The 17858-nt window shown below is 39.3% G+C and overlaps 1 protein-coding gene across 5 annotated transcripts in view; it reads right to left on the minus strand.

The window, feature by feature from the left end:
• Window positions 1-211: 211 nt before the first annotated feature.
• Window positions 212-17858, minus strand: part of LOC122826287 (anoctamin-4-like) — a 41594-nt gene continuing 23947 nt past the window's right edge. For all 5 annotated transcript variants that reach the window (XM_044107951.1, XM_044107949.1, XM_044107952.1 and 2 more), the window contains 17 exons: window positions 17198-17332; window positions 16777-16873; window positions 16120-16180; window positions 10118-10200; window positions 9846-9986; window positions 8505-8669; window positions 8283-8319; window positions 7988-8099; window positions 6873-6930; window positions 6207-6304; window positions 5366-5508; window positions 3290-3442; window positions 3072-3219; window positions 2838-2957; window positions 1868-1973; window positions 1429-1662; window positions 212-742 (listed from right to left, as the gene is read on the minus strand). In XM_044107951.1, the coding sequence (XP_043963886.1) occupies window positions 1471-1662; window positions 1868-1973; window positions 2838-2957; window positions 3072-3219; window positions 3290-3442; window positions 5366-5508; window positions 6207-6304; window positions 6873-6930; window positions 7988-8099; window positions 8283-8319; window positions 8505-8669; window positions 9846-9986; window positions 10118-10200; window positions 16120-16180; window positions 16777-16873; window positions 17198-17332 (1849 nt within the window). In that variant the 3' untranslated portion in view covers window positions 212-742; window positions 1429-1470. The remainder of the gene's footprint in view (window positions 743-1428; window positions 1663-1867; window positions 1974-2837; window positions 2958-3071; window positions 3220-3289; window positions 3443-5365; window positions 5509-6206; window positions 6305-6872; window positions 6931-7987; window positions 8100-8282; window positions 8320-8504; window positions 8670-9845; window positions 9987-10117; window positions 10201-16119; window positions 16181-16776; window positions 16874-17197; window positions 17333-17858) is intronic.

Consider the following 17858-nt stretch of genomic DNA (forward strand, 5'->3'; position numbering starts at 1 on the left):
TCAAAAATAATTTTAATAATTAAAAAAAGTTGACTCATGTTTAAAGCATCAAAATTAAATCAGCTAAAGATTAATCATTTCAAATAATATAGTTTGACTCAAACTGACTACTTTTTAGAATTACTTGTTTTGCAATTATCTTAAAAGATATTACTCTAATAACATTAGCATCAATTTTAACATTTAATAAAAAATAACGAAACAAAGGCACTCAAAATAAGTAATGTTTATTACTGCAGGTATTAATCTGAGCCTCTGTTTACAGAAAACTGTAGAAAGTACCACAGCAGCATCAATAGAAGAAACTTCATCTATGTGACTTTTATTGTTATTGCACTACACTACAGCAGAGCGTACGGCCTGACATTCATTCATTTCAACATTTTATTTACAATAAAGCAAAAACAAAAAATGTAAACTCCTAAAACAAGGAGAAATGTAAACAAGGTTTATCATTCGTTACGCTCTGCAGAGCAGCTCCAGTCGCCTACAAAGGAATAAAGTTTTATTCTTGCTTGTAATCTACATTCAGGAGCTGAAGCCAAATACCGCTAAAAGTCTGAACAAGAGAGGAAAAAGTTGCAAAATTGGCTGCTAAAAGTCCCGTGTGCTGAGGAGTTCTAACACAGAGGCTCCATGTTCGCTCTGTGTTAGATGCAGTTCTGTAATTGTCCAACAGGAGGTGCTGGTCTAACATGGCAGGAGGAAGACTTGACGATCCAGTACATGCAGAACTCCTCCACTGTAAAAGAAAAAATCAATTTAAAGCCTGGAAATGAGAAAAAGCTGATTTTAAAGCGTCTTCTATGGAGCTAAATTGGGGCCATAAAGTTTGTTGAAAAGAAAAGAAAAAAAATCTAAATGGAAAAAGAGATTTGGAACTGAAATGTTCGAAATGACATTTCAGATTCAAGATTTTTTTTTTTGTTTAAATTTATTTTTTGAACAAGCTTTACGACCCTAATTTCGATCCCTATAATGACCATCAAATAGCTGGTAAAAAGGAATTAAAGAAATGTTGGTCTGAAATAGACAACTTCATATTTTTTACTTCTATTTCTTTTTAATTCAGCTGAAAAGCATTTTTTTCTGTTTTAGCATTAGATTCAGATATTTCTTGAATCATTTCATAGAATAATTAGCAATCATCTTATCAGGAATGGAAAAATCTTTTGAGGCGTTTGTGGTGGTTGAGTGTATTCATGTCTTTCGTCGACCGAGCTACAATGGAAGTCAGCTGGACCTGGAACAATGCAGTAAAAACGCCAAAAATCACTTTTGTAAGCCATTTTTGTGTTAAAAGGAAGTATCTGACCCCACATGAAAAAAATAGAGGAAAAAATATTAAATATATAATTGACTTAGTTTTAAAAACATTAAAAAAAACAATCAACAGAACACTAATAATCTTGCAAAGAAGATAATTACTTTCTTTTACAACCAATCCAACAATGTAGCAGACAGTTGTATTCAAGGCCATTCCTTATGGTGGGCCCTGTCTTTCTTCTTCTTCTCATCTTTCTCCTTCTGCAATCTCTCCAACTCGGCCTCATACATCATCTCCTGGATCAGGTACTTCTCTCGGCGCATCCGGTCCCGCAGGTCCTTGGGTAGGTCCGGGATTAGGTACGCAATCAGGGTCTTTATGGCGAAGACCATATGCTGTGGAAACCGAATCAAAATTCAGAGAGCCAGATCTCTATGATGTAAATTAAACCCCATTTTTAGTGAAATGTGTCAATGACCTCGACTGTGAATTAAACCGTTAATACTGAACACATGAGGAGTTTTGGAATAAAAATAAAGGCGAAATTTTTCAGATAACAATAAGCTAAAAATAACGCAATCAGAATCAGAACAAACAGACCTCAAAAACAATAATGAACGCCAGCCGGGCTGCCAGGACGTGCCAGAACTGCAGAGTGTAGGTGTATGGCTCAGTTGAGTCCGGAGGCTCCCTGTAATCCCGATACCTATTGAGTAAGGTAAAACAAAACAAAACAACAACAACAACAAAAAATCAGTGCGGTCACACAAAAAACACTTCTATTTGTCTGATTTCTCCTACTATTTGGAAAGACATATCCTGTATTTGTATTTGGAAATGCAAAATAGTAGAGATGAACCAAAAAATTAGATACAGAGTTGAAGACCCAATCCTTTCCCGATCATTAAAAACACACCATACCAACCAATTTGTGCTGACCATAACAGTCTTTAGTGTGGACGTTGTCAATGAGGGAAGAAGATTTGATATTAGTGATTTTCAGCATCGGTGAGGGGTGAGAGGACGCTTAAATAAATTATTAATTTAAAAATGTTGGTAGCAGGGCGTGCTGTGGTGGCGTAGGGGACAGTGTGACCCATGTTTAGAGGCCTTGAGTCCTCGATGCGCCCGTCACGGGTTCAACTCCCAGACCCGACAATATTTGCCGCATGTCTTCGGCAAATATCAGCTTACTTTCATATAAGGGACACTAGAGTCCACAAAGGACCCCCTGGAGGGGTAAAAAAAACACAAATAAAAATGTTGGTAGCATTTTGAATATCCTAGAGTTCAGGACAGGATCAATAGAGTGACAGGATGACTGACGTTTACAATTAGTCATGCTCACCATGTTGGTTTTGCTAGTTAAGAAGAAAATTGCTAATGACTGATTCAAATGTTGACTTCAATTGACTGTGTTGCTAATCAAAATATCAAAGATCAGAAATCGCCACAGAACTCTAATTGTTGCATCTATAAATCATACGTAAAAACATGTTTTGAGGCTTCCCCTTTTTTTTCGGGTGTTTCGGACACATCCACACAGATTACAAAGTCCTTTAATCTTCACCTGCAGTACTTCACAGCTTCTTCAAAAAGTTCAGAACCATTGGTTCTTGGCTGGGATCTCTTCTCAAAGTCAGAAACTCGGAAAACAGACAGACTGGCATTTACATAACCCATCATACACCTGGGGAAAAGAAAAGAAATAGCATTTAACACATGCGTTGAAACTGACATCATACACCATGCAGCATGGAACAAAGGGAAAAGGTGAACTCTTATGAGGTAAGATAACTCTTACCCCTCCCCTGCTCGACCCTGACCGGCACACGGTCCGTACTTGTAGGCATAAACGAGACGAGGGATGAAGTCCGAGGTGATGGCGATGACAAAGGCGTTGGTGATGACGGACAAGATGCCGATACCCTCCAGAATGCCATACCAGATTCCTGAGTCAAACCATAGTTAGACACCAAAATAAAGTGTCTTTTACTGATGAATTTATAGCCTTTTCCTTACCTATGTCTTTGGCTTGTGATGGAAGAGGTCGCCGCCACTGGGTGACGAACTTGTAGGCGTCTAAACGGATCTCAATGATGTTGTTGATCAGCGCTAAGAGAGGAGCCAAAGGAAACGCGGCCACGAAGATGGTAGTGAAGCCGAACTGCAAAACTGAGACAAAGACAGCACGTCTTCGTTGACCGGTTGAATGGTGCAGTTTAGGCTCCAAGATCTTCTATTATCCAATTTACTTACAGATCTACAACAGCATGTTCACGACTTCACCATGACAACTAATCTAAGTAACAGAGTCTACCAAAAGAAAGAAACTTTCCAAACCATCCCCTTCAAACAATGCTACGATTTTCCTTCATTCACGGCTCTACCCAGTGTCTTCATTGTTTGATTTACTTGCTCCATTCTAAGACTACATAACTGCTTCTATTCCTGCTCAATCGATTCCCCCAAGTAATCTTCCAGTGTGACTGATGTGCGCGCTTGCTTACCATCTCTTCCAGGCTTTCTCTGACAGTCAATAATGATCTCTGAACATCATTTTCATATACAATACACAATACAATTCAAAGAGGCATATCGAAACATGGTGGCATATTTAAATGAGGAGAAAGACCTTGGAATGTGAGGGGGCATGTCGATGCAGTTGAGTTCAGAGAGGGTTGGAGAAACAAGGTTATAGACTGCTTTTGAAGTGAATTCAGTATGGAATTGGAACAGGAGTCATATGACTAGTGGAGCGGGTTCTGGAGATTTAGGTGGCAGAATTATGAGAAACCGAGACCCAAAAGACGAGTTATAATAATCAATGCAGAGGACCGACATTAAGTAAATGAGTATTCTGGTGGAGCTGGGAGTCAGGGATGGACAGAGATGATTTCTGTAATGTATCAGTGTGAGCTGAGTGGAGTTAGTCACCAGACCTTTAACCGCAAGTCAAAGGGAAAAAGTTGCAATAATTGTATTAAAAAAAATAGGCTTTACAGAGAGCTGACTTTGTTGCAATCTGGAGAGTTTTGTCATTGTTTAATTAGAAGAGGTTTATGTTGAGCTGACATTTCATCTCAGACAGTTACACAGGGAGATACTTGAGAAAGGTTGGGTGGGTTTAGAGGAAAGGAAGAGCTGGATGTCAGCTGGTTAGTGTTTGAAATTGTTATGGAATTTAGAGAAGATATTGCAAAGAGTCGTGTAATATTGAATGTACAAAATGGGGCCAAGAATCCTGAGGAACACAGTTTACACTTCTTTAACTATTGCCCGACTGTAGATATGGACAAGTCTATACATTAAGCCTCTTGTTATCCTCTGACTCTCAAAGATCAATAAACTGCTGTCTCACTTGAATGGCATGATCTTACCATTGAAAAAAACAAAACAAAACTATGTCACAGCCCAAATAGATCTTAGTTTTAATCTTGACTTAGAACTTGATTTTATTAGGAACTTTAAGGAATTGAACAAGCAATATTTTAGGGATAAAAATAGTTTACATAAACGTTATTATGTGTTTGTTACCCAAGCAGCCAGATGACCATTTTCCATTAATTGAAAAGTTTCTGTAGTACTTAGATGGAAGTATTTTTGATGCAGTTAGTCTCACAATATATAAACTGTGTATTAATAGGAATATCTTTTTATTTGATTGTGAGTTATTTCATAAAATACTTGTTGCATGAAAACAACTGAAATAGTTTTAAATATCACTTTACATACCAAAATAATCCACAGTATGGCGCTATTTCTCAATAGAGTTTTATTATGAAATCCAATCCGATCATTTCCATGCTTGGTAATTAATCCGCACTAAAACTTATTCCACTCTGACGCAAACGTAAAAGAAAAGAGTGTTTGCACGTCCTGTGAAGACAAAGGAAAGCAGCAGCGAATACCGGAGCAGATGGATGTCACAGTCACATAACGTGTACAGCAGATCAGCGCCATAATGAAAAAATGTTTTGATGATACTGGAAGAGATTAAACCGTGTAACACACGGTCATCTCAAAACCCAGCCCCGATATGAAATATTTTCTACGAGGCTGAATATAGAACAGAAACAGAATAGAGGGCCGACTTACTCATCTTCAGGTACTCATCAAACAGTCCGTACGCATTCATTGACTGCAGGTTGTAGTCCCGCTCCCACTGGGGGAGGCTGGCCTTGGGGATGTGGCCGTGCTCTCTCTTTAACCTCTGTCGAGTCCACCAGTTCTGGATGAGCCTGGAAGCACAATGCGAGGCGACCCAACAGACACGTCACTCCTAAAGCAGAGTTTGCTGTGTTTATTTAGCTTGGTGTCCATTCTACCATTGCTAAAAATGGTTATAAATCAGTCATGGCTTGTGCAATTCCCTGATCTTCAAAATAGAAAGTCAGGACCTTTTTTCAATGGACGGGCACATTTTATGCTTGAACTGCTGCTGAACTATTTTTTTCCCCCTCAACCAATAGTTGTATGCACAATTTGGAGGTGCGCGCACTTCTCTCCAACTGGGATCCCCATCCACAGGGAACCAAGACTATGCTGTTTTCTATCAGTAAGGGAGCTAAATATGGTAGGCTCTGGTTTGTTCATTTAAGGTGATTAGTGAGAGCAGAAGCAAAGTTTTTTTGTCCTGACAGTGTGGTTAGCCTGCTTCAGTTTTCTCATCTGTTTCAATTACTTTACCGGACACACTCCCACCGCAATCAAACACCAGTGGAGTCTTACTACGAAAGTGTGAAATGCTCAAAATAGGTGGGAAACTCTCACTGCCCTCCATGATGTGAAATATGGCAAAATGTTTTCAACCTCTGCAACGCGACGGAAGCGTTAGACGTTCTGAATCGGTCCAAAATATAGTAAATGTTTAGGACCATCCACAGAGGAATAACAAAACTGAGCAAAAAAAAAAAAAAAGAAAAGAACCTGAACCTACGGGTAGCCGAACTCCATGAAGTTGTTCCACGTCTGTTTCAGTACCATAATGATGCCCATCTGCATGCAGAGGTCGATCAGGCAGCCACTGGGATGGCACTGCAGCAGCAACAAAAACACATTAGATCAGCAATTACAAAAAAATAACAAAAAAAAACAAAACCTGAACACGAATGACAGTTATCATTAGTCTATTTGCTTTTGTTAGTAACAATTACTTGAGAACATGAAGAAATTCCAGTATGCTGGAACCTCCATACATTTTTGCCAAACATTTATTTGGCAAAAATGTCATCCACTGATCAAAATGTATTTTTTGATTTTCAAGGAAATGTACAGCATGAACCAGTGAGCACAGTCATGTTTCTGCACGGCTACAAAAGGCTGACATGAACTTGTCCTCATCCCATTAGAGGAGTTTTCCATTTCTGCAGCTGCAGAATCACAAAAGGGAGCACATTAGCTCAGCAGCAAAAAGTGTCCGCTCAGGTCTTCTGTCCCAGTGGACTCCCTCAGTGCTTTATTTTCCTCGCAGGTTCCCAGAAGAAGCACTTACTAGAGATGAGGGTTAAATACTTGGTGAGTGGGTTTACAGTAATAGCCCAATTTCTAATTTCTATCTTTATGAATTCACAATTTCTGGCTACGCTGTCATGGGAAAACTCACTTCCTCCAGCTTCCAGCGATTGATGAGGCGTAGATATGCTCCTGGCCGACCGGTGAATCTGTCAATAAAACCATATTACTGACAATCACAGTCAAACATTTGTACTGACTCAGTAAGTGATCAACAAAGGGCAGGAAAGGTGAGTTTGATACAGAGAAACTCTATTATTATTATTATTTTGATACAGAGAAACTCTCCAGCACATCAGGGGAACAAAAAGGAGTTGTTGTTTTTTTTAACACCGTTAATACCTGTGTGTAATTCAAGTATCCACATATGCGCTTTGCTTGTTCAAGAACATTAGCTTATTAGCAAATTGCTAACATAAAATGACTGAAAAATAAGTAACTGTTTCTGAGATGGCCTTTCACAAGAACAAGCAATGTGTTGATAGCACATACACAAGTGCTAGTAATGTGCTAAAATTACCAGCATCCATATTTCTTAGACTTGGTTCTATTTTTATAGATATTTCTTGAAGTTGGGCAGATGGGTTTTTAGTTTTGTTCAGTCTTGTTAAAAGTGTCTAGTAGGAGTTATAAAGTGCTATTTTTTTTTACTTTCTGTAGCAGCTAGCATAGCGGTAGAGCTAATGCTAGCATTTAGATAAGCAGGAAGGACAAGGGGAGGCTTTGCTTACGTTTTCCTCTCTCACAGTTCTCCTGCTAATGACATATTAGCATCTCTGCTTTAAAGAAATCAGTGTGCTCACTTTCTGATTTTATCAGCAGAAAGTTATTGTTAAATAAAGTTGCTAGCTCCCTTAGCCACCAAAACAGGGCTGTGGCCTTATCATTTTTTTATTTCAAAAACAAATGGCAATGCGCATTTTGCTGTACATTTGAAATTATATACAGTGAACTGTCCAGATTTATTACAAAAGTAGCATTGCTCTTGTGTAACATCAATAACACTTCTATTTCAACTTTATTTTTTAGCATTTACAAATAATTTTCTCCTTATTTTTCTGACTATCTCCGTTCATACGTTTGCTTTATTTTTTTTTTTTCTTTTAAATTTTTCCATATAGCACTACTAGTTTCACACCACGTGGCTGTTTTTACATTTACTTCAGTCACGTTGTGTGTAAGAAGCGGAATGCTAAAGTTCCTCACCTTCCCAAAAAGAAGGCGATGTAGAAAGTTGAGCTGTTGAGATTGACGAACTGAAAAAGGAACATCTTGAAGGTGAAGCTGTTCTCCCACTCTGACTCCGTCCTTGGCTGCTCTGTAGCCACACGAGAAAGAAATAAAGTGCTGTTTATTTATGTTCCTGGTTTTAGGAACGCCACCAGCTCATGGACAAGTTTACAGACCCAGACAGATTTTATTGTCACCGAACTGTACATTTGAAATGTACAGAAATGTTAATGACATTTTAAGACTTAAACATGTCTTAAAGTCCACTCACCTAAATTTGTGAGGAAAAGGGCAACTCTTTCATAAAGCTGTGAAAGAAATAGGAACTCAGTACATCAGTCTGTCTATCACCTAACATATGTGACAAAAAATGTAAAAAGATTACTGGCTGCGAATACTTTTGCAGAACACTGTACGCAGAAAAGGGTTTCATCAAGCAAACAAGCGTTTTGTTTCTTGTCTGCAGGACGTTAGCGGTGAGCGACTGACTCACCACGTTGAGGAGCATGATGACGCAGAAGTTGATGCAGACTGCCGTGCCTGTAGTTGCCACCTGAGAGTTGTTCCTGATGAGCGCCCAGCCGAAGGCGGCGAAGGTGCTGACCGTGATCACGCGGTAGATCACGATGCCAAACACGGCGGCGATCACCACCAGTATCTGGGAGAGCAGAGTAACACAAAAACATGCTGTGTGAGAGGAAAGCTGCTAAGTTTTACTAAGCTACAGCAAAAAAAAAAAAAAGACAGATTTTGGATGCTAAGCCTTTGGCTGCTTCACGAGCTCCAACTTTCTCACTTGGAACTCCAGCTAAACACTAAAAATACAACCTCTGTATGCAAAGAGGACGACTGTTGGCTCCATTTGGTCACAGGGGACGGCTGTTCTATGAGCTGGGAGCTCCTAAACTGCAGGAGCTTCGTCTCGAAGGCGGGGCTACGTCCACCCAGGCGTTTTGCACAACTGAATGGTTGCCATAGGAGATGAGAGGATTTTTTTTCAAACATACATGAAAGAATTAAGGTATGTTTTGATGAGGGAATAACATTGGAGCATGACCTAAAGCTTAAAAAAGTTTTACATAAGGCTTCTCCTATAGAAAAAAAGGAGCCGTATTTAAGGAAATTACATGCCTACTGCACAATTGTAGAATATTGAAAAGCATGCAGGTGCTGACCCACTTTCACACACTGTTTCTAATTAACAACAATAATAAATTGTTACATTTTTATTCCCAAAAGTCTGACTCATGGTATCCTGATTCTGTTTCTGTCAAACATAAATGTAACACAGAGAAGCTAATAATTGGGAGGAAATGGTAAACAGTTCCCATGATGCTTTTAGCCCAAAGATGCTTTAGCCACAATGGGGATCTGGGCCACCTGCTGGCCCAGGATCAGTATTACAGCCATTTTTGACACGTAGATGCAGATTTTTCTTAAAATGGAGGAAGAATATCCAGTGAATATGTTCACTGCTTCTGCTCCCCATGCTTCTGTTTGGCTCTTTCAACATTGTCGTGATCTTATGATAATTAATTGCCCCAGCTTTCCTTTCAAATTCAGAAGCAAAAGTTGTTCACTGTCAAAATGTCAGCTTAAAATATTAAATGAACTGTAAAAAGAAGATGCATTTAGTACAATTTCAAAGATTACATTTAACAAACGAGAAGGTACTTTGTTCTAATCTTACGAAAACTAAGAGAGATTTCAAAATGTACATATAAATACACAATTAGGTGACGGAGAGCCTTTGTCTGAAACATTTAAATAAACAAGTTGGAAAATTATGACGTTCAGCTTATATTCACATTTAATCGATGTCTTATAGACCCACCATGAAGAATATTCCAGACGATGAGACGAGAAGGCGGCTGTACTTGTCGGTGAAGGCCTGGTAGGGCTCTGGCTTTCCAGATATGGGGTTCATCCGCTCCTTCTTGGAGTATTTGGCCTCAAACTGGGGTCTGATTTCATCCTGAATGACCAAAAGCAGGGGAGTTCGTGCACCACTTCACGCACAAAAGAACGCAGAAACCGCAGAGCGAGAGTTTTCAGACGCGTAGCAGATCCAACCCAGGGGACAAAGACGGGAGTAAAATCCTTTACCTCTTCCTCCTCCCAGTCGATGAGGTCCCAGTCGTACGCCAAGACAGCTCTTCGTCTTTTCCAGAACTCCAGGAAGACTGTTGCTGGAGGGAGAAAAAATATTTAGTTCATTATTCTCGTTGCATGTTTTTCTTTGTATTTATTTTTTTAGGAATAAATAACCATGTAGCAGCTAAGGAATTTTCTTAGCTGCCACATGGTTTTGAGCGAAGCAGGCAAATGTATTTAATTGCCCTCTCTTTTTGAAGTGATAATCAATGTATTTGTCAAGATTACTGTGATTCTGATGGTCTCTTTAGCATTTTTTCCCTTTTTATTTCATTTTTGTCTCTTAATTATTGCTGCACCTCATCTGCGTGGACTTCATGCGATCGACAGCTCAATTCTGCTGTAGCATCCCGACCCATCGACAAAAAGTAAGCAAGTAACAATTCTTTTATTCTACAGCCATATTTATTTCTTTATAGGTGACAAATGTTTGCTTATTAAAAGTGTTCTACTCGTATGTGTAGCTTTTATTATACGTGCTGGTGAATTTTTGGGCAATTGAAATGGACGCAAAAGCGACTACAGAAACTGTCTCATGATTGGTGCGTTCACTAGTCAACACAGTAAATATTAATTCAGTCTTTATTTCAGAAAATCTTCTGTTGCTGTTTCACATCAACTGTACTACAAATGTACCTTTTTCCAGTATGTATCTTCAGAGTGAAGGACATGTTAACCGTTCAGGTCCAGACTTGAAACCGGACTTGAACGGGGGTGGAGGTTGTCCCGACCTCACGGACTCAGAGGTCATCTGCAAAACGTTTGTCGCTCAGAGGAAACTTTTCTGTACTCATCTGCTCCTTTTCAGCAAAGCTGTTAAATAATTCCAGGCCAAACTTTGGAAATTTCCAGCCCATGTCAACTTTAGCTTGTTGTGGGTCTACTCAGTTCGCCTTAAACCAATCCTGAAGAACATGATTAGGTTTGCATTTTAAAAGCCTGATAAAATCGTTTAAACTATAAAGTGGAGGTTATTGCCAGAGAAAGTCCTGAGGCAGAGGTTGGGTGGTGTGTCTCTGATCAAAGTCCTGTGGATAGCTTACTCATTGAACGTGTTTACCTGCTCCTCTGCTCTAATCACTGCCCTTTATTCTCACAGTCTCTACCCTCTTGTCTGCGCTCTGTCCCTCTGCCACGTCCAGGTCCGCGATCAGCCCTCAGAGGAGTGGGATGTTTTGAAAGTGAAAGGCTCGGCTGTTTGGGAAGGGCCCAGCTTTCCACTGGGAGCCGGCAGGGAGCCCATACCGGAGGGCCATAATGAAGGGATTTGAGCGCATTCTCCGTTGCTAGTGAACCCAAACTACATCCGTCGGGACAGCAGAAGAGCTGCGAGGTCGGTTCGCTTTCCGTCTGCGTTTTCCCTGAAAAGAGCTGCTGCAGAACTTCTCTCATCTCAGATTCATCAGACGTTTTGAGTCTACGCATAGAATCTGTGAGTTGCAGTTTGGAATTTTTTTTTACATTAAACTTATCTTCCTGTAAGATGGCAGCAATTGTTTGAATCAAAATGCATTCTGCACAATGGAACCAAAATCTATTTGTTTTAGAGAAGCCATTATCTGCCCGTCACTCAGATTAATGATTGTTTTAGGAATTTCTTAGCCACCATCGATCCGCTCCACATCCTCGCGAGATTCCCACGTCCCACAAAATTGAAATGTTTCTGTCAAGGATGTAATTTTGTCTTCTAAATGTTTATTTCTTTGTCCTAAAGCCTAAAATCTGTAATAAATGTTGGGTTCTTTAATTTAACTATAGTTCACAAAGGGTCATGCAGGCTTTTGCAGCTCTAGACAAATTTGATTTATCATGAATAAGAGTAAAAATGATTGTATAGTTTCCTGACCTCTGACCTAGCAGCTCATAATATTGCAGAACTTCACAGGTTTGCTATTGATAGATATTTTGGTAAATTAAATTCCATATAAAATAAACTTTTAGCTATGTAAACATGATTTTTTTTTGGCACCAGGTCGGCCGTTGGAGCAGACGGGAAGCGGTGGGATGGGATTCATTCAGAACCAGAACCTGACGCTAGCCGTCGTACAGACAGACGTCGCTTTCAGGGAAGTCGCTGCATCATCAGTCGGTACTGGACCATTTTCAATCATCTCCTAAAAGCTGAATATCTGTTTCACTGTGTTTTGACTAGCGCAGCAGTCAAATCTAGAACCTGGTGAGATTAAAATAGAATGTCTTGACATGTCGACTTTCTGGTTAATGTAAGTGCATGTTATTTTTAAGGGACCAGAATCTGATGGTGACCTCCATCTGTATTTGACTCTTGTTTTTAAGCCAGAGGGAAGTAGTTTTTGAGCTGTTCTGTTTATTTCAATGGTCATAGTTGTAGTAACCACAGAATAAGAAGAATGGACAAGATTAGAATAGTTTCTAAGCTCTGTGAGAACACCAGGACTGGTAAAATGTTAGCCGCTAATGCTAATGTTGGACCTAGTTAGTGCCGAAGGGCTATTTTACACTTAATGATGAATCTGGATCACATTTTATCACTTCTACTGGAACTCGATAATTTTACTCTGGGTTTAAAGGAACACATCCAGCTTATGGGTTCATAAGACCAAGATACAGACAGGATATAAGTTATTTCTTCTCATTGTTTTGTTCAAATCACAAACATGTTCAACAGGATCTGTATTCAGGTATGAGGCAGCATTTATGCTAAAGGAATGCAATTATTATTGAATAGTGAATTTAAAAAAGCATTCTAAAAGTTGATGTTTCTTTACATTGTAGCATTATCTGTGGTTAGCATTGCCATCGGTTCATGCTCTTTGGGGCGCCGCGGCATGGAAGATTTGGGAACCCCTATTGTAGGCTACGTAAAATCCCAGAGAGGTGGTCAGGTACCTTCAGCAGACCTCAAGATGTGGTGTTGCCTTCAGATTAGCTCAAGAACAGCACATAGAGAGCTTCAAGGAATGGGTTTCCATGGCCCAGCAGCCGAATCTCTGATTCTCATGCAAAGCGTCCGACACTGTGACGCAAAGAGCAGAGACGTGTTCGATGTCTTTGTGAGGCCGTTGCCACGAGAACAAGCACTTGTCTCCCTGTACTGTGTCAAGTGTAAGTCACTTGTTTGGCTGTTTTTCAGGAGTCGGGTTCAATTTGATGATGCCAATGTTCCAACAAGGCCGTGCAGTAAAGCACGAGGTCAACAGAGACACGGATTTACGAGATTGGTGTGGGAAAATCCAGATTTTATCTCCACAGAACGGCTTTGGGACGAATGAGGACTGAGAGCCAGGCTTTCCTTTGGGACGAGGACAACGTCCGCATGCTTAGATTATTAGGACACAGTTGCCGCAGCAACATATCACTTGTATTTCCCGAAAATACTGAAAATGGTGTGCAGTGTAAATCCGTCTGCCTGTTCTCTGTTCCTCCCCCTCAACAGGCAACAGCACCATCATAGCGCTGGGCGTGTTGACCTTTGCCCTGCAGCTGTGCTTCGTCCTGCTCTTCATGCTGAGATGTTGGCGGCTCGAGCGAAGAGTTCAGGAGGCTCTCCAACAACCAGACTCTGTTCACAAGCTCAGCGGTGAGTGATTTTGCTGCAGTGGTTCCGTGTTTGATGGGGATCAAACATGCCAGATGCCCATCCTGAATAAATAGAAAGCAACCAACCACATTTTGTTGGGATTTTTTTATGTGACAGACCCAATTGTGATAATTGCTTCAAATATAGAAATCTAGCATTTATTTTTATTCAGTCACTCTTATTCTGAAGTCTACTATATTCTGTAGGTCTGCCACAAAAAAAAACTTTTTTGAAATTTTTGTGTATGAACCACATGTGAACGTATTGCTGACTTATAATTAGTCTAATTTTGTATTTTCTTAAACTACTCAGCACTTCTTAGAGGACAGATATAAAAGTCCTGTATTTATTCGTCCGCAGTGAGTTTTCATTTGCACTTTTTCAGGATGTAAAATTGACGTTTTTCTTATTTGTGTCCCTTTAGGGCTCCCACACTATTACCCTGAAGGTTATGAACAGAACTCCCATTTGCTCTACAATGATTCTTCTGATGGTACATCACATTCCACACCCTGCGCAACAGAAAACTACAAAGATCCAGAGGATTTTCCACACTCACCATCTATACCCTGGGACCTTGTACAGCATTTGTGAAATAAAAACTTTTTTCTTTTACATTTGAATTCGCTGTGATTTAGTCATTCTGTCTTCTTTTGATATGCGACTGACGCAAATATGCATTGTATATGAAAAAAAAAGAATTAACACAAAGTGGCATTTCGAACAAACAGTTTTTTAAAGAGGGTTAAACATGATTAAAACTAAAAATGATTTAAATTGTCCATAAATATTAAACACTACAACATTTTTCGTGTGACTTCATCTGGCAAAATAAATGGTAGAAATTGTTATGATTTTTTACATCGTGACATGATTTATCATGGTTTAGGGCTCTTATTTTGAAGAGCCTCTTAGCCTGTCATGTTGGAAGAATTGGCTAATTAAAATGTTTTTGGCTAATTGTGAAAACCTGGTTTCATCGATTTTGTGCCCTGCAGAAATAAATACAGAAAAAAAAAAAACAGTGACGGAATTGATATAAATGACTTTCAATCACTGTAAACATGCTGTGGTTAGCTAACCGTTAGCCAAAGCTAGCATCTCGCGTCGCCAACTTTCACAAACTGAAATAAAGAAAACAAAGTCGTAGAAGTATTATTCAATGCTTGCATTTCTTTTTTTTTTAAATTGTGACAAAAAAATAGTACAAGAATTTAGTCAGATTTTTCTTTTAATCAGAGTGAGTATTAGATGCTTATTATAATTTACCCACAATGGCTATGCAAGGTATTAAACATGACTTAATCTTATCCTTTTGTACTTCTTTGCTGCAATTTTGCTCATAAATATGTGTCTGTGTTCTTATTTTACATCCAAAAGATGGGATTTGTCGAGGTATTTTATGGTGATGCATGCTTTAGATGTCATTAATGACCAGTGTAGGGAATAACTGAGAATACAAAAAGTATGGATTGATGAAAACTGGATCCTAAGTGCATGTTTCCTGTCGCGCAATCTACAGGACTTTTTCCAGTTAACCAAAAAGGTAATAGAGACTAAACTCAACAGTTATTAAGATTCGTTTTTATATTTCAATTTAAATGTTTTCACCAGTTTTCATAATCTTGTAGCCTAATATTAGTTTTCTGCCATTCCAAACCAGTATTTTGATTTAATCTCACATCATGTTGATCCCAATCTCTGTCCAACTGTCTCCTCTGTGAGTGAATCAATATCCTCCTCCCAAACCTTGCTGTGTTTCACATTCCATCAGTGCACAAGATAAAAAAAAAAACCAACAACAACAACTTCTGATTGGGTAGAGGAGATACGAGACTGGACTCTCGACCAATGAGAAACCTAACGTGCGATTTGAGGTAAACAGAGTCTCTTTTGAGCCGCGGCTTAACCGTATAATCCTCACCTTAAAATAGATTTGCTCCGACACAGTATCGCACATCAATTTAAGACGGGACAGCCACGACTTGTCACGTTTCAGGGTGACGGCGATGAAATTGTTTCCGTCTCAGTTTCATGGAAAACGTTACAATTGATGTATTAAAACGAGACTGCAACACAAAGAGCTTCTGTTGCAGACTTTGTCCAGATAGCCTCTTACCTAAATGAATGAAACCATCTTATTGAGAAAAACAGCTCCGTGTATTTACTCAGGTGTTCTTTGTCTGATGTTCTGAAACATTCCCGCATCACCAAAACGGCAAAAACTCTGGAAGGAGGACAACGCATCTCCCTAACACCAACACTGCAGTTCAGCTTGAAGTTTGGAATTTCGTTTTTAACTGAGCCGTTAGCTTGATGGTGACGCTAAACTCGGGTGACAAGACGAGAACACAGGACACTGGGAATGTTGGGGAGCAGTTTAACAGGGACTCACCCCACACCGCCATGAATACGGCAAAGAAAACAGTCGCTCCATTGTCAAAGAGATGGGTGACCTAAAAATACAGACAGGGCTTTGTTTTACTGTCAAACAAATGCATGAATGATCAGTTCTTCCTGAATCACACAATCTGATGGCTGAATAACGTGAATAATTGAAAACAATAAATATTTTTGTTGTTCAGCCTATATGCCTATTCACTCATTAAATGCTACCTCAAAAGCAGCTTAAAGGATTAAACATTAAATGTATTATTATTCTTTATATGTCCTATCCAGTAGCGTGGCACTCAAAATGATTGTATGAGTTACAAAGTAACAGATGTTTTTTTCAGAAGTGGAGCATTACAGCTTATAGAAGGAACAAAAACTCAAAATTTCTTACAACTTAGATGAAAACGAAAGTTGACTTAATCTGTTTCTACAAGTTCAAAAAGTGGTTAAAAAAATTTTTTTTTTAAATTACTATTTGGTCGAAATAGGGAGAGAAAAAAGGAAAAACGATCAATCGTGAAAAATAATTGAGTTCATTTCAATTTCTCATGCGATTAACTGGTTTATTGCTTATTGCGGCAGGCCTAGTTAAAGTACCACATTTATCCCTCTGGTTGTTGTACAGGTTGCTGCAGGAAGCGCTCTGCAGGGGGCGTACCTTTGCGTAGATGCAGCTGTCTGACAGCCTCAGGTAGGGGCAGTACTGGTCGCATATGGGACACATGATGGTGTCGGTGGCCTGGCAGATTTCTTTACTGGGGGAAAGCAAACACCAAATTAACCAGCATAAATTACAACCTTGTCCTTTACAATGTCTTCATGTCTTAGACCACACATGAAAGTAGGAGGGGCTAAAAATGTACATAAAAAGTAGACGTACAGCTGGAGTTGCGAGTGACTACAAAGTTTTAACTCAGGAAGAATCCATGTGAGCCACGCTTTTAAGGTTTTATTTGCATGAAAATGTCAAAAAAATAGGTTTCCCATGAAGAGTTACTTTGTCTTGGTCTACCAACAAAAATATGAACAACTTACAAGGCATCATTCATAGAAAAAAAGAGCAGCCTTTGAGTGTTTACCTGACCGGGCAGTGCTCCAGTGTGAAAACCCCGTAGAGAAACACAAAGAGCCCGACCACGGCCGCAGGGAACAGCATCCCCGTGTACCAGCCGAGCCAAGCGAAGTACAGACCGATCTTCTCGCCAAAATACCTCCTGAAACAACAGCAGAGGAAGTTAAGAAGTACGACGGTGCATTAGGGCCACAGCAGATCAGATAGAAAGAATAAGATGGAAATTTCTGTCTAAAACTCAGGAATTTTGAAACAGCAAAGCATTTTCTGAGTTTGAAAAGTTGAAAATTTGCTTCAAAAAAACTCAGAAATTTTCTAGAAGAAACATGGATTTTGCCCCCCCCACCCCCCTTTCAGCGTTTTAAAAGTAAAAAAAATAAATAAATAAATTATTGTAATCCAGAAAACTCCCAAAAGTCAAAAATGTTTGACTTCTGAAACTCAGACATTTTCAAGTTTTTTTCTACAAAATTTCCAAGAATCTCAAATTACAATTTTTTTTATGTTTGTTGTTTTTATTTTCTCCAAACTGTCTTTTGGATTTTTCAAACTCAAAAATGTCCAAGTTTTTTCTAGAAAATTTCTGAGATTAATCTAAAGAATTTTCACATTTCTTTCCAGGAAATTGATTCCTCCTGTATCAGGCCAATCTAGAACGTCCCAAATAC

Source organism: Gambusia affinis, linkage group LG23 (genome assembly GCF_019740435.1).
Source record: "Gambusia affinis linkage group LG23, SWU_Gaff_1.0, whole genome shotgun sequence".
Classification (NCBI taxonomy): Eukaryota; Metazoa; Chordata; class Actinopteri; order Cyprinodontiformes; family Poeciliidae; genus Gambusia; species Gambusia affinis.